The sequence below is a fragment of the Lissotriton vulgaris genome, chromosome 5 (genome assembly GCF_964263255.1).
Source record: "Lissotriton vulgaris chromosome 5, aLisVul1.2, whole genome shotgun sequence".
NCBI lineage: Eukaryota > Metazoa > Chordata > Amphibia > Caudata > Salamandridae > Lissotriton > Lissotriton vulgaris.
Genome location: NC_141693.1, coordinates 1900574667 through 1900596932, shown reverse-complemented (window position 1 = coordinate 1900596932; position 22266 = coordinate 1900574667). Strand labels below are relative to the sequence as shown.

General features: G+C 44.8%; 1 protein-coding gene across 1 annotated transcript in view; it reads right to left on the bottom strand.

Annotated features, from left to right (window-relative positions):
• Positions 1-796: 796 nt before the first annotated feature.
• PPP1R11 (protein phosphatase 1 regulatory inhibitor subunit 11) overlaps positions 797-22266 on the bottom strand; it is an 83408-nt gene continuing 61938 nt past the window's right edge. Inside the window, exon 3 of the mRNA XM_086924461.1 lies at positions 797-3113. Within this exon, the coding sequence (XP_086780587.1) occupies positions 2932-3113 (182 nt within the window). The 3' untranslated portion in view covers positions 797-2931. The remainder of the gene's footprint in view (positions 3114-22266) is intronic.

The window sequence follows — 22266 nt, the reverse complement described above, 5'->3', positions numbered from 1 at the left end:
ACCAATCGTGTAGTGAACAGGATAGGATTTCAATGTGGACTATTAGCTTTTGTAATCAATGACAATAACTGAATTATCCTAATGTTCATTTGGGTCGGATACGGATTATACCAAAAAGATATAAACCTTTTGATGTATGTATTCTCTGTGGTCCTTCAGTGATTCTTGTTTGGTCTTTGGAGACGGCAAAAGAATCACTGAAGGACATATACTAAGTCTCTGAAGACTTTCAATAGCCACTGCCTCACTTTACTAAACTGCTTTTCACAGAACACTGTGTAGGCCAAGTGAAAGCACAAAGACCTATCAATCATTTGAACTTTCCTTGAAACTCAAGATTCAACAGGAAGCAAAAATATCTTCATCTTCTGACAGGAGTTATTCATTGCAAGATAACATTTTTCTTGTATTGGGGGCACGCTGAGACCCAAGTTAAATTTTTTACAGCAGCTATCATGAAACTGTGGAACTAAAATCCCCTTCCTTAATCTACCCTCCGAGTGCAATAGAGAAACTTGGCTGTGCACAATTAAGCTTTGTGTGGAGTAGGCCCTTTGGCTTTGTGGAGCAAATGATAGGTTATCCATTTATATTCAAGTCTGCACTACTACATTTTCATACTTATGTTAATCTTGTCAAATGTGGACTATAGCAAACAAAAAATTTACTAGCCCTGTATACACCATGACATCTAGTTAAAGTGCCACCTTTCAGCTGGACCCACATATACAGTACAAGAATGTCATATGTCGAAGCTTCGCCCCTCAAAAATATAAAAAAACAAAGACAGCCAAAATCGGATCAACAAATATTTAATATTTCACAGACAAGCCAAGCAGCTCAGCCACTGGCAAGTAAGCCTTCAGCAAATACATTCATTGCGGGAGTGTCCACCAGCATGGGTGTATACAAAACAGATCCAAGCCAGGGTAAAACTTGGATATCAATGGGGCATCCATTCTGAGGGTGACTTCTTAAAAATTAAATCACTGGCATGAACTATTTAAGACTTCTATACTTCAAAAGAAGTACAATCAGTAGATTTTATTTCTAGAGGCGACACTGCTAGTCAGAGCAGATAAATTGCAGGTAAATTTGTTCCAACCAAGTTAAAAAAATCATCCTGTTGTGAAAAATCAGATACCACCTATCAAACTAAATATTTAAAGCACTGAATATTTTACGAACCTTTGGAAAGATGTTCTTGGAAGACAGTTTCCCCTCCACTGCACAATTTTATATTTGTCATCACATTCTGCTATGCTAGTGGCACAGAAAGAACTTCCATGTGGACCTTTCCTTTTGTGGAGCACTTAAAGGAGTTACGAATTAACCATCGGATGCATCAAGCCATTACTGGTTTGTGTCCCATTTAATCTCATTATAGATGTGCTCTGAAAGTAAGAGCAATACACAATACCTTCTGCTGGGGAAAAAAGTCAGGTAAATAAAAAACCCAAGCAAGTGTGGCTGCTAATAAAAGATAGCTTTGTGAAACTGTGATGGTTAAAAACTCTACTTGGCTAACATGGCAGATAAATATCAGTTAAAACGATGGCCCACGGCATACTGCTCACCGACTTCCGGACACAAACCACGAGTTTAGTGGTTCAAAACTGCCACAGTCGGATGGCCGATAATGATCTCACAAACTGTTGCAGAGTCTGACAAATACATGGTTGGCCTATCAGCTGCTACCAAACCTCCTCCCACTCAGGAAAACAGCAGTGTGTCCTGTGATCATATGTTGCAAGTGCACTGTCTCAAAAAGCTACTCCTGGCTCAAGCAAGAGTAGACCTTTCCCCTGGATGAGACCGATGTCTTGAGATTTCATTACCAGGTCCTCTCTCCAATTTGTCTACTCGTTGGAATGGTTTTTTTTTTCTTCTAGTCTCGGAAGTCTCTGCCAGCCTTGGAAACCCAGCATGCTCTTAAAATATCGTGTGTTGCATAAGGCATCAGAAAACCTCTGGATTCACAGACATTTCCCTAGAGCAGTCACATATTTTACTTTCACATGCCATTGAAGTTTTCATGCACAGTGAAGGCTTCCTTCCTACACAACGCTGAACTTCAGGGGAACAGAAAAAGAAACATTCTGTGGCTAGATCTGCAATGAAAGAAAGAACTGATATTCCAGTTGCCTCTAGCATTATTACCGCTTAGGTTGGCACAGTCAAGTGGGAAGAGGCTTTTCATGCCATTTGATGTAACAAAACATGCAGATGAAATATTGGCCGTTGGTATTACAGAAACACATCGTTGCTGACCACACAAAACACACCTTGGAGACTGGCATGCTCCCATCTCAATAAGTCACTACCGTCCCCTCCCGCAGTCAGCAGCATGGACCAATAGGGATGCTCCTTTGCATCAACATTAGCGGCAGCCTTAAGGAACAGGCACTTGTGATTCCACAAACGAGGTCTGTACGATGCCAGTAGGCAAACACCTGCCTCTTAGTAATAAACAGCCCAATGGGGCAGGAAAGTATAATGTCAAAAAACAGAGAAACAAATTTAAGTCCCCCACGCACCAAAATCACTGGGGGAGATCGCCATAATAAAAAGAAATCACTTAAGGATTCAGAGGGGATTTCAAAAGGGAAGAGAAAAGGAAAACCTGAGATAAGAGAAAGAAGGAAAAGGACTGTACAAAAGGGATTGGCTGAAGGATAGGAAGGTTTCCAAGTGGGAATGAAGCAAATAGGAGAGGTGAAAAAGAGGGGATAATGTGTGTGCGGGGGGTAAAGGGCTAATCAGTCAGATATGATCATATACGAGAGAAGTACATCAGCAAGCTTTGCCCATCTGCAGCGGCTAGGGCTTCGACCCTTCAGGGAGCAGACGGAAGGCTTGACTCTGGAAGACCTTGTCTCAGACTCCTCCCTCTCTTGGGGCTATAAACATTTGAAGTCCCTCCTCCCTCTTTCAGTGCTGCATGGGTCCCTGGCAGGGGCCAGTATCCCCCTGTTGTGGGCCGCCACCTTCACTCTGCACTGGCCCTTTCTTGTGACCACGAACGCAATGGGAATTCCCACAACCGTCATCTTCGTCCTCGCTTTCAGTGGAGCTCTCACCAAACGCCCGTGGCTTTTCATAGATGCAACAACCTGCAGGAAAGGGAAGACAGGAAATGTGTCAGATGGAAGCAGAGAATGGGAGAGAGAAAAAAGGAAAGAAGAAGCCAAATCTTTTCAACAGGGTGAACTGTGGGAGGGAGAATTGGGGAGATAACCTGAAAAAGCTAAATACAAATGTGAAAGACGCTAACTGAAAATTAATAATGGAAATATTGAGAGCAGAGGGAAAGAACAAATAAAGTAGAGGAAAGGGGAGGAATGGAACAAGTGCCAAAGAGATTGAAAATGATTATTATGTGGAGGAGAAATGTAGATTTTAAAGTGGGCAGCGAGGGTCAACAAAATAAAAGGACTAAGAATGGCAAAAAGGGAAAGAAGAAAGAAAGGGCACTAAAGCAAAAGATAGAGGTGGCAATAGGAAGAACAAGCATAAGAAAAAGGTAATTGGGTACTACCAAGTATTTTAAAAAAAGGTTTGTTTACTTAACTCAGTCTTGCATGAACAAAACACGCTTTATACAAGAACAGGTCATGGTACATAGGATAATAAAGAGACTGTACGATTAACATACGAGCCAGAAGACAGAATAAACACACAAAATATAGCAGGAAGCTATAAATGCTCATCACAAACATCAGGCGTGACTAGAAAGCCAAGTAGAAGATTACAGTGACTGCGCAGAGTTTTCACTGATTGCTTCAGAACATGGTGGATATGTACTTAAGAATCATTTTAAACTCGGTGAGAGAGAGTATGGTCCTAAAGGAAGGGCATTCATTAAAGTGTAACAGTAAGTGAAAGCAGCCAAAATTAAACTGAATGGAAACACCAAGGGTTTGGAACAGCTAAAAAGGGAAGCCTAGTCTTTTAGCTTGGTCCGCGCTATAGATATAGTGAGGACACACACAAACATACAGTGCAATGCTCAAGAGGGAGAATGGTAGGAAACATGTTATTAACTAAAGAGGGGACACGTCATGAATGGTCTTGAAACTGTGCCTGGAATTGAAACTGGATTTTGCTGCATGAGGAGGAAGAGTCTACCGATCAGGAAATCCACAATGAAGCGAGAAGGCATATTTCAATATTTATAACATTAAAGGGGAAAGGCGGCATATATCGGAAGGCTTTTATGGAAATTATTGAAGTACTCTCAAGCCAAGAGTATCTGAGAGATGTAGTGGTATAGTTTAGGAAATTCGAGGCAGATTTATTTTGAGCACTGCATATTTTGAAGCCAGTTTATTAGGGTGTGCACAGGATAGGCATATTTGTATTCAAGAACACAGGTTTCTGGCACAGGGAAAGACTATGTTAGGTGGAAAACAACGGAGTCAAGGAAGATAGGTCTGATGGGGAGTTGTTAATGAACTGCTCCCAACCTACAAGGACACTGGGGACAGTTGGGAGGTATTGAGCGATTTACAGGGGAGCCTTGTACAGGGACACCCCCACATATTGTCTGAAGTTTAACAGAAGGGATTTCTGCTTTGGGGGATAGTGCTCCTCCCATAACACCCAACAATGAATTCCTTGGGAATAACCACTGTTCTGCTGAAAAGCTATGTGTGTACTCCTTTTCGGCACAGCCTCCTTTAACCCAGCTCTTAGACGTAACCTTGCACCCACCTTAAAATATATTTGGGTTCCAATATGACCTCGCTTCTTGAGAAGGCAATACATGGCACATTTATGGGATTGCCTCTCAAAGAGGATTTCGTGGCATCTGTTGGACTTTTAGCTCTCTGAATGGGAATAACTGCAAATCGGACCCCATAAAAGGTGAACTACTATGGATGCCTACCAGACCATGAGTTGTGCCCTGAATCAGGAAATAGCTGTGGGCGAGACCTATACAACATTGGTTTAGGCTATAAACACCATAATCTTATATACTGGTTAAAATGTTGTGCCTTCTTGTTTAAAACGTAGTGTGTGTTTTTGTAACAGGAATGATTAAATAATAAAAGAAAAAACGAGATTAGGTTACTTTATGGCCAAAAAACATTTCATTTCTTTAAAGGACATGAATTTTCTCGTGATGGGCATAACAGAAACACATCGAAAAAGGGAATCATTCAACAGAAATAATCTTGGAAGGAATTAAATACAAGTAAATCCCTGAGAAACTTTAGGATTGAAAAGAGAACAGTTTCTTCATCTAAGTAGCGGGGAAAAGTACCATGTGGATTATATGCTTTTAGTAGAAGCCCTATGGGGGGCGGATCTGTATCAATATGGAATACGTGAACTGACTAATATTGGAGGAGTGAAGTATAAAATCTTTAGCATGTTTACAGCCTTAAACGTTGTTTGTACATGTGTGGTACTTGTGATTTGTAACGCGCACACTACTTAAAGAGTGTCCCGGCACGAGCCTGTAGGTAGGAAAGAGGCGGCAGCTAGATTAATAGGAATGTTTTGAGCCTTTTCCTGAAAAGCTTGGAATCCTGAATGCTTCGAAAATCCGGAGGGAGAAGGTTCCAGACGAAGATGCCCTACAAGCAAGAGAGCTCCCACCCATTCTCTTAAGTCGAAATCTAGGGACATGGGCGAGAAGCTGCGTCGCAGAGCACAGGTGCCTGGTAGGAATATAGAACCTGAACGTTTTTGCAGGTCTATGTACAGGGGCGTACATAGAGAGTTGAATGTGCCAGGAACAGGGATTCAAACAATCCTCTCCAGTATGGACAACCCTTAGAGATCCTGCAAGTGTTGTCTCACACTGTTCTTTATAGGGACATTAAGAAAAGTTGTGGCAGTGCCATTCTGAATCACCTGCAGTTTGTCCAGATGGTAGCCAGGCAAACCTACATATAAGGCATTGGCATAATCCAGGCGCGAGGATACCAGTGCACGGATAAGTTTCCCTAGCTGACCTAGGAAGAAGAGGAAGGAACTTTAAGGATTTCAAAATGTCAAATAATTGGCCAGTGAGCTTGTTGATCTGAGTGGAGGAGTTCACCTTCTTGTCAATCCACATTTTATTACAAGACCGGAGGCTACCATTATGCAAAAACATGCAGCCCTTTAAAGAATGTTAATACATCACAATATATAGAACATTAACAACATCATAAGAAGACAGTGCACACTCCGATCTTCCTCTTTTGTTCGCTGATCGTGATACAGCTAAGTACACCTCTCCATTCGTGGCATTACGGTTTAATTGTATCTTGATTATTGATTTAGTTCTCGTATTTATGTTAGGATGATTAGGTCCAATACTAAATTAAGCTAATAAACTCCTCTTACCGTGCCTCGTTAATTTCTTGTAATTAACCTTTCCTTTACAGCTTGCCATCCTCCCCGGTCCAATTTATGGCGGGAATGGCTTGTACTTCATTTATTCTTCAGATCTGTTTGCCATTGTTTGAAAACGTAGGTAAGCGTACTTTCAATTTTCCACTGTGCCGCTCTGCGGCTTCTGTTTAACATGTTAGGCTGCTCCGGCCGATGAGCCTTAAGCCCGCTTAGTGGTCTTCATGATCATTTATTGGGCTTTGAGCGCTACTAAATAAAAACACAAAAATAAAAACAAGCATTGGAAATGCAATAGGTCTCGCATTAGGAAAGTTTGAGCTATTGGTCTTATAAATGACTTTTTATTTATGTGTTGTTTTTAAAAATAGCTAAGTTAATAGCTTTGTCATTTACAATGCCAATAGTTATAACTTTCGCAAATGTGACACCAATAGCATTTGTAATGCAACATGTTTTGTATTTACGTGACTTAGATGTATTGATATTACAAATTACAATCGCTTTTAATTTTTTTAAATAATTAACACAAATAATTTATTTAATTTGTAATGTCAATAGCTTAAACTTTTGTAAATAACTTGTGAAGATTATGTTCAGTGTTTTTTATTGTGACGAAAATCCAAGAACAGAAGTGAAATATTAACATCGTAATAAAGCTTGAAAGCAGCTTGAAACATTGAAAGAACATATTTTAACCAGTGATGCTGTGGTGGTGCTGAGTGATGCTGTGGTGGTGCTGAGTGATGCTGTGGTGGTGCTGAGTGATGCTGTGGTGGTGCTGAGTGGGAGATGGGGAGAGGGAGAAAAAGGAGAGCAGGGAGAGGGAGAGAGGATAAAGAGGGAGAAAGGAGAGAGACTGGGAGAGAGGGGGAGAGAGAGATGGAGACTGGGAGAGAGGCAGAGACTGGGAGAGAGGCGAGGGAAGAGAGGGAAAGGGAGAGAGGGAGAGGGAAGTGAGGGAAAGGGAGAGAGGGAAAGGGAGAGAGGGAGAGAGGGAGGGTAAGAAGAGAGGGGGACGACGAGAGCGAAGGACGGAGGGGAGAGAGAGGGGAGGGAGAGAGGAGAGCAAGCAGAGGGGGAGATGGGGATGGGGAGAAAAAGGAGAGCAGGGGGAAGGTAAAGAGAGGGAGAGAGGAGAGGAAAGTGAGGGAAGGGGAGAGGTAGACGGAGAGAGGGAGAGTGAGAGAGGGAGAGTGAGAGAGGTAGGACGAGGGAGAGGGAGGGAGGACGAGAGGGAGGGAGAGAGAGGGAGGACGAGAGAAGAGGAGGGAGAGGAGAGGGAGTGGAGTGAGAGGGAGAGAGAGGAGAGCAGGGAGAGGGATAGAGGAGGAGAGAGTGAGAACCATGTTATCGACTCCAGCACCATGAAATACCAGGAAGGCACGTTTGATTTAGGAGCTTGATGCATAATAAAAAGAAAATCACAGACGCATTACTCCACTTTAAGGAGTAACACGCATAATGATTTGGTCTAGTAGTTTGTGAAATATTGCTCTGTGTCACATATACACACACGCCTAGTAAATATTTGTTTTGATTCATCTTAATGTTCTGCTTTAAACAGTGAATGTAACTGACAGTCTCACAAGATGTCCTCGGCAAAATGAGTATGAGATACTGCATACATTTAAGACCACGTGTGTCCCACAAAGGCCGCTTGCCTTGCCACATCGATTTTTTTTTTTAATTGTTCTTTTTATTAAAGACTAATTAATACATAAAATAGCACATTACAGACAAGTTAAAAGATAAGGAGACACGGCCTGGCGGCCGTGAAACTGAAAGCACGGCCGTCCGTCCGTGAAAGCCTTTGATGCAGCAGAAAAGGAGACACGGCCTGGCGGCCGTGAAACTGAAAGCACGGCCGGCCGTGAAAGCCGAAGAGAGAAAGAAGGAGCCATTGCTTGTGTGAATTATATGGTGGTTTGGAGCAGTGGTACTGTCATGATCGAGTAGTGGGAGAAAGCTATGGCTAGTGAGGATGTTCTGCCTGAAATAATGTTCTTGGTAAAAAAAAAAGGTAGTAGGAGAGAGAGTTCTGTAGCTTTATTTTTATATTATGATAAACACAACCAAGAATCAAAGAGGTGGTCTGGTCCACAATGTCAATACCTGATCTGTGTCAGAAAACGGCAAAAGTGCCAGTGGCACCGTATCTGTGAAAGAAACGGAAAAATAATTGGCACTGTCAAATGCCGAGTTTCGCCCAACACTACTCTGTAGAAATATCCAGAATCCTGATAAACTCACCGGTCTTCGGTGAAGGAAACGCCTTACTACCCAAGCGGTGCTTTGTCTGAACAAAACAAAAGGCCTTACGTCAGTACTGGGTAATAAAAAGAGCATGACTGCCGTGGGTTGCTAACTGAAGGGGAGCAAACAAACACTTACCGCTACTCGCTGATTACTCAAGATTAATGCATGAGCATGGGAAACAAGCCTGCATTACAAAAACTATTAAATAGTGCCGCCCGAACTCCCAAGTCCTCCCGTGACGTAGTAGGTAACAGACGCTGGATGCGAACTGCATCGCGTCATCCCGCCTGTATAGACAGGGACAGACTACTACAGACGTGCAAACTACAAAAACTCGATGGTGTTAAGGAAAGGGAAACCCATTCTGCATCTGGTTTGATGAAACAATGATTTGAGTCAAGGGAGAACTAAAAGAGCAGGCTTGTGATTTAAGTCAAAACAAGAGGCCAAGACGGTCAAAATGTCAAATAGCAAATTAATAAGGCTCATTGTGCGTAAAAATATGTCAAATGAACAAAACGTAACCTAATCCGGTCAGAGTGGCAAGTCCGGGCGTTCCTGGGCATCTTACGGCCAGAAAAACTGTTTAATTGCGTGGCAGAATGACCGCGGTAACAGTGGACTGAGTCTTAAGTTAAAGAAGTAAGCATTGCGGTTGTTATATACAGTACAAAAATGTATCCGTGAACAAATGATTGAGGTAGATATAAATACATTTGAGTAAATTGTAAAGACATACTGACGGATGGCAGCACCGGTAAAATGTACTTTGGTTTAGATGGTAGTTGGATAAAGCATATTAATACATCAATGGTCATGCTTAAAATATTCCTTGTACAAAATGGCAATTAATGAAGAAAAGAAAAGGAGACACGGCCGCCAGGCCGTGAAACGGAAAGCACGGCCGGCCGGCCGGCCGTGAAAGCCTTTGATGCAGCAGGGGGTGGATCGGGAAGAGCTGCTGGCGGCACCAAGCTGGGCAACAGAAGGCTGGCGATTTGATGCTGTGCACGCGCATTTTAACTCATTGCGCTTGCGCATTGAGCTAAAAGCGCACATGCACTGCATCAAATCGCCAGTCTAGTTAAACTCTGTTTAAGCCCCTATAGTCTCGCAAGTTCAATGCGCATGCGCATTGACAGGCAAGACCTAATAGAGGGGGAAACAAGACAGGGAGCATAACTGTGCTTTGTTGAGTCGGAGCCTCTTTCAGTCTCTCTTTGCCTAATTCAAGATTTAAATAGCGCAATCACCACCAAGTGGCCATCTAAATACACTCCAAATTACTTTTAAGCCATTTTAAAGCAAAGTAAGGAATGTGGCACTTTAAGAGTGCATGCTGATCCACAGTGTGATACCTTCACAAACTGAGTAGGCCTTATTAAAGGGCCCTTTATATATTATATTTCAAGACAACTTGATTAAAGAGATGGATGTGGACTCCAACAACCCCCAGCTGCCCCATAAGAAGCTGTTGGGTGATACCTTGAAGAGGTTCATGGGGGGGGGGGGGGGGACTCAAATCCTCCGTCAAGGAAGCAGTTGACACTGCCCTAACTAAAAAGAAGAGGGTGTCCTGTCGAGGAGATTTACTTTTCTCTCTCGGACGGAGATTCTCCATCTACCTCTGGACGTAAAACAGGGATAAAAGTTTCCCAATAAACAAAACTTGTGAAGGAAGCATTTCCCCATGCAATGGATTTTAGTAGCCCTCGCGCTACAATAGATGTTGATGCTCATTGTAGCATAAGAGAAATCCCAATACCTTGGGATTGAGACATGAGTTGCCTGTAGCGGCATGATAGAACGAGGTATCCTTTACGGTGCAAATGATTCTAAGGATTCATTACATACTCATCGTAAATCACTGGATTATGAGGATTCGGAAATGGACGAGTTAATTTTCAATCTTTAAGAAACATTGGATGATCTCGATGAGGACCTGCATCAGCCTTCCACCTCAACCTCTATCGTCAAGGACCCCCTTGGTGGGGAGATGTTTAACCCTACTGTTATTCGGCACCGCACAGTTTAGAATGGTGGCCAATGGAAAAAAAATCAGAAAATACCTTTCTCAGTGGGTGAAAAAGCCTCTGGATAAGGAAGCATGCAACTTGCTGAGCAATGAGTGCCCTTGTCCCTCCCCGGAGGACAAGGTTTGCAACACCCCCAATCTGGACCCCGAACTGATCACCTTCCTCTTTAAATCTGGGAGGGACCCCAGAAAGGGAATCGAAAAATGTCTGAAGTAATGCAAATGCTTGATGTACTTGAACCCTTGTCAAAGATCCTTGACATAAAAGAAGAGGCTAGGACCAATGATACCCCCGGTCAACATCTACCTTCTAAGAGGTTGGTCACAACGACCAATCTGCTTCGTTGGTAACGCTAATGCCAACTTCCTTACTGAGCGCAAGAAAGCGGTTCTGCCGAGAATGAACCCAAAGCTCGCCAACCTGTACGCTAAAGAGGACACGAGTGACACCAAGGGACTCCTATTTGGAGACAATTTCGTAAAATCTCTGGGCAAATATGTATCAACCTTTAGAGCGTTCAGCAGGGCTCAGTCAATCATGCACAGAGTTTTTGGGGGCCGCCCACTTTTTGGAAGGGCTGACAGGAGGGGACAGTCTGTCAGCCGCAACACCTACAGGTCCCAATTTTAAGCACTAAATAAAGAAAAGGGTTGGCGTCCCATCATAAACCTAAAATATTTTAACAAGTTTCTAGTCTACAGACATTTGAAGATGGGGGGTATCCATCTTTTGAGGGACGTTTTGCAAACCAAGGATTGGCTGGTAAAATTGGATCTCAAAAGATGCCTATTTTACGATCACCATGGACGAGGACTGTCGAAAATACCTTTGTTTTACTTGGAAAGGAACTCTATTAGTTCCAGTGTCTCCCCATTGACACCTTGGTGTTTCAACACGGTCCTACGGCCAGTGGTCAGTTATCTCAGGGAGATGGGGTTCATCAAATTATTTACCTAGGCAATATTCTCATTATGTCTCAAGACAAACTGGGAATTCTCAAACACTTACAAATGACTTTAGACCTTCAGAATCTGGGATACATCAAAAATATAGAGAAAACTATCACGGTCCTGACACAGGAGCTGGAATTCCTCGGTTTCCAGGTTAAATACTGTTCTCTCCAACCTAATCCTACCACACCAGAAGGATGCCAAGATAAAGAAACGTGTCTTACCTTATTGAAATAATTAATCCGTCTGAAAGACCAAGTCAGGGTCCTGTCATCCTCTATCCAGGCTATTTCACCCAGCCCTCTTCATTACAGGGGTATGCAAAGATTAAAAGCTCTAGGCTTGAGGAAAGTCTGTGGTACGAAGACTCAGTTCCTCTCCTGAAAGACACTCGAGAGGATCTTCACTGGTGGTTGAAGAACCGCCAAGCATGGAACGGAAAAGCTATTTTCGGAAATGCTCCAGATTTTATTCTAGAATCGGATGCGCCCAACCGTGGTTGGGGTGCTCGCCTAAACAATTTAGAGACCGGGGGGGGAGGTGGTCCTTAGAGGAGCAATCCCTACACATAAAATCTCTTTAGATGTTGGCAGCTTTGAATGCACTTATGGGCTTCAAAGAATTTCTAAAGAACTCCAGTACCTTAATCTGCCTGGACAATTTTTCTGCTGTCTCATATATAAATCGCCTGGGGGGCACGAGATCCAAGAATCTCTCAGATATTGCAAAACGGATCTGGTATTTTTGTTGGGATCAAAAGATTACTCTCCGGGTGGAATTCATTCCGGGAAATCAAAATCTGAGGGCAGACTGGAATTCTCGTTTTCTCCCCGAATCCAGCGATTGGAAATTGAATTCTATGTCAGGACTGGAGGCGAGGATTATGCCTTCTTTCTCCACTTTATTAACAGCAGCGAAGATATAAGAAGACTACATTTCCCATGCAACAATGGGGAAAGGGTAGTCAAACAAAACTGATGGTAACAACCAATCACAGAACATAATCAGTGTCCAATCAGAGCCCAGACAGGGCTCTATAGTCTCTCAACAGTGTCCTCTCCCTCTTTTTTCGCTGCTACGCAGCAAGTTAAGTACTCTTCAGTGTTTTTAACTGTTTTGTGCATAATTATTTACCTACGTTGTGGACTGATAATTATTTCTTGTGCGCAGCTTTGCGCTATCTTGCTGGGCTTTTTGCCAGTCATATTCGCTATTACTGTGCATTATTCTTTGTGCTTGGGTGGTCGCGGCAGCTCCGCGCTGTCGTCCGTTGTGTGGGTGAGCGCCTTTGTGCGCGTTTATTTCGTGGTTTTTTCCTATCAGTGTGTGGAACCCAGTCAGCGTGTGGGCTACGTTGTCAGGGTTAGGCCGCGGGCACGGTCTCCCGTCCCTACGCGGCTTGGCGCTGGTGTGTGCTGGGCATCCCCATCGCTAGAGGAAGTGGGAGGCGGTGCGGCGCGACAAGAGTTTGATCTCGTTGGCAAAGCATTCAAACGTCGCCGAGCAACGTTTCCAGCTCAAGGTCTGAGGGTGACGCCGGTGTCGTGTATTGCAAGCGGCTTGGGGTATTTTTGCTCTGCCGTTTAGCAGTGCCCATGCTCTTGCCTTGCCCAGAACAATCGTTCAGGCAGAGCTGGATTCGGCTTTCCCATAATGCCTGTTAAGGTCTTGTATTACTTGGCGCACTGCAGGGACATTACCCAGACCAGTTTCCCTGTCCAAAGGGGTTTTTCTGATTGTGGTCCAGCGCTGTCCCTGGGCTAGGAACCCTTCAAACTTTTGCGTTGCTGCGCATTGTAAAATTTTGGGACTGCCACCCAGCCTTTTCTAACTTCGCCTTACCAGGCCAGAATGCTCTCCTCATTAGTTGGCGTTGTCCTTTGGGTGTCAGCATGGAATACTATGAGGAGGATTATCAGGAGGAGGAGGAGGACCCCTTAGCGGATATGCCCTGGGGGGATGCTTTTGAGGAGGCAGAGGATACCTCCATCTATAAGGCTATTGACCAAGCAATCTCCCCTCTTGAAGATCGACTGTTGCGGCAGATTGAGCAGGCCTTCACGAAGATTTCCCAGCAGATCGCTTCCCCGGGTTCCCAGGTACCTTCTACCTCTACTCAGGACCCCCTTAGCTCCCCACCACCTAAAAGGCCCCGTGATGCGGGTGTGGATGGGGATGCTTTTGATCGCCTTAGACAGGCCTTTATGGCTAGTCGCCCTGTTTTGCCGGCTAAGGTTCCCCCTACTCCTGATGCTGGCCCGTCCGTGCCTGCGGCCCCACCTCCCCAGCCTCTTCCGGGAACATCGGAGGACCCCCACTCACTGCGGACATGTTAGACCCTAATGACATTGTCCATCCGCGTTCCTCAGAATGGACCCCCGCAGACAAAGTGGCGGCTTATGTGGTGGCACATATTCGGTGCCCTTTGGAGAAAGAGGCGCGTAACTGCCTTCGAGCGGAATGTCCCCGCCCCACGTTGGAGGGCAAGGTGACCCTAACGCCTGATATTGACCCACGGATGAGCACCTTCCTTCAAAAGTTTATTAGGGACCCAAGAAGGGGATAGATAGATCCTGGAGGGCCTGCCAGGATAAACTCTTGGACGCCTTGGGCCCCAATACAAAAATTCTTGATATGGAAGAGGAAGCGAAGGAGTCCGGCTCGATCATTTCCCCCAAAACCCTTTCTGGTTGGGCGCAACGGGTGGTCATCTTTCTGGGAAATGCGAATTGTGCTCCGTCTACAGAGCGCCGACGGTCCCTGCTCATCAAAATTGACCCGAAGTTGGGGGAACGTGGCTGACTCGGAAGCGGGTGCCGTCGCCCAAGGAGGCCTCTTTGGAGAGCCCTTCGTCAAGGAGCTCGGTAAATTTGTGAACACTTTCACGTCCCTAGACCGGGCGCAGTCCACCATCAAAAGTGTTCCCCAGTGTTTTTCGCGGGGCCGGCCGAGGGAGGGGCTGCTCGACCAGTCAACAGTGCCAGAACAACGAAAGAGGCTCCCAACAGTACCAGGACCAGTCAAGGTTCGGCAACTTCTACCCCACCAAAGGAAAGCGGGGTAAAGGACGTGGATATCGTGGAGGAGCTGCAGCCTCTAGCCCAGGTGAGAATTCACCCTTCTTCCCCTCAAGACGTGGGCGGGCGCTTGGCTCAACATTTTCAGGCTTGGTTGTCCATCACACGAGATGCATGGGTCCTACAGACTGTAAGAGGTTTTCAGTTAGAGTTAGAGGGGTCCCCGGTTCAACCGTTTCCCCCACACCCTATTCATTTTTCCGAGCAAGATGCTTGTCTGGTGGACGGGGAAGTCCTGTCTCTGCTCCGGAAGGGCGCTATCATTCTCACTTCCAGTCACCCCTGGGGTTTTTTGAGCAATATGTTTTTGGTCGACAAGACGGATGGTGGCAAGAGGTCGGTGATCAATCTGCGCGATTTCAATCAATGGCTGGTTTACCGCCACTTCAAAATGGAGGGGATCCATCTCCTCCGGGATGTCCTCCGGCCCTCAGATTGGATGGTGAGGTTGGACCTCAAGGATGCGTACTTGGTGGTGCCCATTTTTCCGCCCCATCGGCGTTTCCTTCAGTTCCGCTGGGGATGGCACACTTACGAGTTTACATCCCTCCCATTTGGCCGGTCATCGGCCCCTTGGTGTTTCACCAAGGTCCTGAAACCCACGGTAGAGTTCCTCCTATCCAGGGGGGTGCGGATGATAGTCTATCTCGACGACCTTCTTTTGATGGCGTCCTGTCCCAACCGCCTATCCCAGCAGCTGCAGATGGCCGTTTCCCTCCTGCAGGATCTGGAGTTTATAATCAACAAAAAGAAATCCCTGTTGCAACCAGTGCAGAAAATTACATTCTTGGGATTCGTCATAGACTCTACAGTCTCCACTCTCAGTCTTCCGGCCAGAAAGGTGTCCAAGATTCGCCACAAACTTAGTCAGACCCTTACCAGACAGCAGTTCTCCCTGCGACAGCTGGCTCGAGTGGTGGGCCTTCTGTCCTCTTCCATCCAAGCCATTTTTCTGGGCCCGCTCCATTACAGGGCCCTACCACAGCTCAAAGGGTTCTTCCTGCGCAAGGGGTTCCCCATCTCTCACAAAATGTCTTTGTCCATCGAAGCGAGGTCAGAGATTCAGTGGTGGTTGGACCACATGGAGGCGTGGAACGGAAGAGCAATCTTCGGTTCCGCTCCGGACATGATAATAGAGTCGGATGCCAGCCGACTGTTGGGGAGCCAGATGCGGCGACCTCTCTACAGGAGGGTTGTGGTCACCCGAAGAACGATTACACAAATTGTTTGGAGCTGTTGGCGGGTTCCTTTGCGGTGCGTTATTGGACGAAAGACTCGGTGCAGTCGTGCGTGCTTCTGAAGATGGACAACATCTCGGCGGTCCGCTACGCCAACCATCTGGGGGACACGAAATCGAAGGCTCTGTCGCACTTGGCAGAGTTTCTGGCAATATTGCCTCGAGAACCAGGTCTCAGTCACAGCGGAGTATCTTCCGGGCAAGGACAATCTGGAAGCAGATTTTCAGTCTCTGCATTTTCGGAATTCCAGTCTTTGGCGTCTGTATCCGGCGGTTTTTCTGAGTCTGAGCGGCCTTTGGGGCCAGTTTTCAATGGTCCTGGCTGGATCATCAAATTCCGCGGTTCTTCAGCTGGCGGCCGGACCCACTAGACGCGGCCACGGACGCTTTCATCCAGGACTGGAGTGTGGAGAAGGGATATGCATTCCCGCCCTTTGAGACGATTACGAGGCTGACGGCGCAAGTTCGCAGGCAAGCCGCAGATCTGGTGGTCATCACCCCGTTTTGGAGGTCCCAAGTGTGGTTTCCGGTTCTTCTGGAACTTTCCTGGGATTTTCCAATCCTACTCCCCCACTTTCCAACTCTCCTGTTGAGTCAGACAGGGATTCCTCATCCGCTGGTGGCCAGCAACTCTGAGACTCATGGCGTGGCGGATTTCAGGAGTAGATGGGAAGCCTCGGGCCTTTCGCAGGGAGTCCGAGTCCTTCATCTCTAAGGCATGGGCGGACAGTACGGTTAAAAGGTACAGATCCGCATGGAACAGATTGACCCGTTGGTGTATGCGACGGGGTCTTGATCCCGTGGCCGCGGAAGTTACCCACATTGTGAATTTCTTAGCTCGGTTGGCCTCCGACGGCCCCGCGTATCGATCGGTTAATACCTTCCGGTCGGCTGTCTCCTCTGGCCATGTCCCGGTGGATGGCACTCCTGTGGGAGAACATCCCCTGGTTTGTCGCTAGTTGCGCGGCATTCGCCTCTCCCTTCCTCCGGAGCCGCACTACTCCGCGCTCTGTGATGTTAACCAGGTTCTTAACTTGTTTCTGTCTTGGCAACAGAATAGGTACCTTTCCAGGAAGGAGTTGACGGCAAAACTGGCCATGCTTCTATGTCTCGTTTCTTGCAGGAGAGTGTCAGACGTTCGTGCATTAGACGTTACTAGCAGAATTTTCACTCCAGAAGGGGTGACTTTCACGTTGCTCAGGCGCACTAAATGCCATACCAGATCCATTTCATATCCTGAGTTCCCGGACTCCCCGAAACTTTGTGTGGTCCGTTGCCTCAAGGCTTACGAGGAGATGACAGAGGAGCTTCGCCCGCCTGGGGAAAGGCAGCTTCTCATTTCCATTCGGAAGCCCTTTAAGGTAGTTTCCTCTCCCACCATCGCCAGATGGGTTCGGTGGGTGATGCAGGAGGCCGGCATTAGCCTTGCTCAGTTTGGGGCTCACTCCGCGAGAGGAGCCATGGCCTCGAAGGCTTTCAGTCTAGGAGCCCGTTTGAAGGACATTCTCAATGCTGCGGACTGGTCCTCTGATTCCACGTTCAAGAGGTTTTATTTCAAACCAGTCTTGAACATGGCTCAGTTGCTTGTGGGCAAGCTTTGAACAAGCATAATCCTCGCCTCCAGTCCTGACATAGAATGAAAAATTTCCTAGCTAGCGTAACGGAATGTTTCAATTTTATTAAGGACTCTGAGGCGAGGATTATCCCGCCCTTCTCTGTTGGAGGAAGTCCCTCCCGTATGACAGTAAGTAATTTATCTGCTTACGTATCTTGATTTTCGTTAAATCTTCATGATTGGATTTGCACTGTTCTCTTGCAGGTGATGACTGTTCAGTGCCTCTGTGGTAATATGTTTTCCTAGTCCTCAGGCTCGGATTCCAACAAACAGGATTTCTGAAGAGCGAGGAGAAGCGGACTACGCGCTCCGAAAGAGGAAGAGAAGACACTGTTGAGAGACTATAGAGACCTATCTGGGCACTGATTGGACACCGATTATGATTATGTTATGTGATTGGTTGTTACCATCAGTTTTGTTTGACTACCCTTTCCCCATGTTGCATGGGAAATGTAGTCTTCTTATATCTTCGCGGCTGTTAATAAAGTGGAGAAAGAAGGCATAATCCTCGCTTCCGAGTCCTTAATAGAATTGAAACTTTCCATTACGCTAGCTAGGGAATTTCATTCCAAAGCATTTTCCCTGATTCAGGAAAGATGGGGCCCCGTTCAAATAGACCTGTTCGCCAGCAGACCAAGTCAGCAAGTTCAGAGATACTTCAGCTATCGACCGGACCTGAATAAGTCAGGGGTCGATGCCTTTCTCCCATCTTGAGAGGGGATCAAAGGTAATGCCTTTACCCCTTTCTCAGAGACTGTTGTGAAAAGTGAGACTGGAGTTATGCTCCATCATTCTCTCAACACCCTTTTGGAAATCTCAGATTTGGTTTCCCGGAGTACTGGAGTTAGCTGTAGAATTCCAGCGGCTGATCCCATCAACCTTAGACCTACTCTAGGGTCCAGACGGAGAAGAACATCCTTTTGTTCTAGAAGAGAGGATGAACCTTCTTGCTTGGAGGATTTCAGGGGTTCAGGCAGATATTCTTATCTTTCGGGAGAGGCTAAGAGCCTTTCGGAAGATTCATGGGCACCAGGAAAAGATACAAGGGTGCTTGGAAAAAGTGGTCTGTTTAATGCGGGGAACAGCCTTTATAACGCAACTTTTAGCACGCAGTGCTAGTAGAACGCAGACTTTAAAACGAAAACCATTACAACACATTACACTGGGGGGCGCTCTAGGATAGGGAATAGTTTTAATTTACTATCCAACACCTTCCCTAGTGTCCACGGGGACTGGTGTTGGAATAGTAAATTAAAATAAGCACCCCCCAGTGTAATGCGTTGTAATGGAATGCGTTTTAAAACTTGCGTTGTTACAGCATGCGTGGTAAAAGCATGCGTTGTAACAACGTACATCCGTTTAATGCATGGAAAGGCATCTGGATCCCTCACAGAGCTATCTACAACAGGTAGCTAATTATCTTGCCCATCTCTTTGAGTCAGGTCTCTCCTATAGAACTATCAACTGCTACAGATCAGCAATTTCGTCAGTCCATGCCTGGATTAATAATCTTGAGATTGGTAGAAACCCTTTAATCAAAAGGGTTATGAAGGTTATTAGATTAAGGAGACCGCCTAAGGCTTGTTACAAATCCCTTAGGGACGTTAACCTAGTTTTCAATCTCTTTCTTTCCTGGCCTGTTAACTATTTACTCTCCCTTAAAAGGATCTCCATGAAATGGATGACTCTTGTCGTGGATTCGGGAATGCCCAGTGTCGCCGGTCTGGATCAAGCTTGGGAGAATCCCCGTGTTTAATAAGGCACAGAAGAATATTTGATTGTTTGAGGAATTGTGTTGATTATTGTATTTGAACTGGTAGCTGGTGTTTCTCTACATGCATCTGAGTAGATATTCTACTTTGAAAAGATAGAACTTATTCTTGTATCCAGGTCTGATTGCAGTGCACATTATTATAATATAGAATTTATGGGACTTTTTTGAACATAAAAATGGCCTCCTCTTTGCCAAGTCAAGTGTTTCTTTTCTGAGATTTTCACACTTTTATTGGGAGGCCGGAGGTTGCTGCTGTAAGGTACAGAGATACGGATCAGCATTGATTTTGCTTGCATTTAGTTATTGTTCTTGGAGCCCTGATGATGTCCGTTTCCAGATGAAAAGCGTTGGCTGTATTGTGTTCTGTACACTTTATGCTTTTGGATTCATTTGGAACCATTGATTTTGATGAAAAACTGTCGCCAACATTTGAAGAACTTGACTTCAATAAAAAAACTTTGGAAATCAACAATTTAGAACCTGCGATAATTTTGAATAACACGACGCTCCCTCAGCTGTAATAGTGACTTGTCTGATTTCCTGTAGAAGGGTCTCAGACATTAAAGCTTTGGAACTTTCTAATAGGTTCTACTCATTCGAATGTGTTCACTTCGATTTTTGGAACAGAAGTAAAACAATGTCAGAATCTATTTTCTATTCTTTTTTTCAGGAGTGTGAAAAATTGTGATTATTAAAATTAAATTTCAACATTTAGAACCTTTTGGCACTGATCAACTTTCCCGTCATATGTTAGTCCTTTTAGACCGGTTTCTTCAGCCACACTATGCCAGATGGGTCTGCATGATTATGCTTGAATCTGGCATACATCTCTCTAGATTTGGAGCTCAGTCCGCTAGGGGAGCAATGGATAGTAAAAGTATTTTGGGCTGGGGGTTCCCCGCCCAAAATACTTATAGCCACTGATTGGTCAAATGCAGATACCTGCTCAAAGTTCTATTTGAGACCAATAGAGCATGTTAGCAGTGTAACTCTACATGGCTTTAAAAATGCATAATGATAGCCTCCGGTCTTGTAATGAAATGATGATTCTCCAATTATTATGCAGAGAGAATCTTGATTTCATTAAAGACTAACTGAGGCTGATTTTGTCCCACCTTCCTCTCCTTGAGAGGTTTGGGTCTGGTACTATTTATCTTGATTATGCTGATATTGTATTTCTCTACACTTAACGTATTGTGCATTATCATCTATTTAGTATAATCCGTCTCTATACCTTTTCACTAAACAATGTTTTTTATTTTCTCCTTAGATAACAATGTTTAGGAGCAACTGGAATGCCACTTTGTACGCCTGTCTCATTGCAGCCTAAAAATAAGATGGGAGTGTGCACTGTCTTCTTATGATGTTGTTAATGTTCTATTTATTGTGATGTAATAACATTCTTTACGGGCTAAGTATTTGCATAATGTTAGCCTCCGTTAGTCTTTAATGAAATCAAGATTAACCACTGTATTGGCAGTCTCTGCGATCAGAGACAACAATCTAGCTGGGAAGGGATTTCTAGACACAAAGTTCAGGTGCCTTAGCTCTTGTTATTACTATTGCGGCTTAACTTGCTGTGAGGGCAACGTAGTGTTGTTGTACCTAATATCCAGTAGTATGTGAAAGAAAAACCCGGTTGTGTGAATCCATCCTGTTCACTGACCCTCCATGTCCTTTGCTATTATATTAAAGATAGACTGCCTTACAGGGTAAATAGTGAGTGTTAGTCATTATGGTCTGCAGAAACCAGACGTGAAACCAGCATGTTTGTAAACGCAGCTCAGATGAAATTACGAGCCTGTGACACTACTAGAGTAACCAAATTGAGGCAGCAGTAGTAACATTTCGCCCCCCTCCACCTGCCCCCTTGGCTTCAGATGGCATCTTGCCCCACGCTTTGCCCTCCACAGCCCTGTATTCACTGCTTGTGCGCTTTGGTAAGAGAAAAATGTAAACTACATAAAACAAGCGCGCGCGCCTCAAGCTCAAAGTAAAAAAAACAAGTTTGACAAGAGGCAGCAGGGGGCCTGTGCCCGTTTCCCTTTCGGGAGCGAGCAGGAACCATCTGTTCATTACAAACAGATGGTTTGAAAGCTCGCTCTCGCAAGGGAATCGCCAAACATTCACGCGCTGCCATTCAAAGCAATTAAATGCGTGCACGCGTTTGACTGCTAAACTGAATCAGTTTCCAAAGGTCTTTTTCCTATGCAGCGCGTGCTGCGTAGGCGAGACCTAAAAAACAGATAAGAGTGTCAAGTGTCCCAATTCCAAGGTAAAAGAAACCCTGTGGTGTAATGTACCAAAAACAAGTATTAGTTTAACAATATCACTGTTCTAATTCTTGCCTATTTTAGGTACGATAATGTAGGTGTAGGCATACGGTGCCATTAGGAATTAAAAAGACAGATGGACTGAGGAGAAGAGCTGAAATCATCTTCTAATCTAGTGCATTAAAACTAGTCCTACTCAAGTGATTAGTTAAAATAATATCCATATTTTGTTCTTCCGCTTTCAACAGCAGCTTTTTTGCATGACAATTACATTAGATAGATCAATCCATCTCATGTTTTAATGCACTACAGTAGAAGAGGATTTCAGCTCAGTCTTTTTTAATTCAGAACAGTGATGATAGATATAGATACAATCTTATTTTTATTTGTAATGTAAAAATGCATCCGTAAGATTTCAGCTACCATAACTTCAGATGGTATCATTTGCTATAATGACTATTATGGAAGTAAACGTGGCAACCCAACACTTTACCTCAGTTCACTTCAAATTATGTGGGTGACAAACTGGCCATCTGCATACATTGTATTTATGAATGAAATGTGCTATTACTACATTTCTACTAAAATAATTGCTTAAAAAAAAGATTCCTTCATACTTAAAAAAATATATTTCTTTTCATTGTATGTCAACCGACTGATTGAAAGCCAATTTTAGTTCAAGTCTGAGGTTTGCATGGCA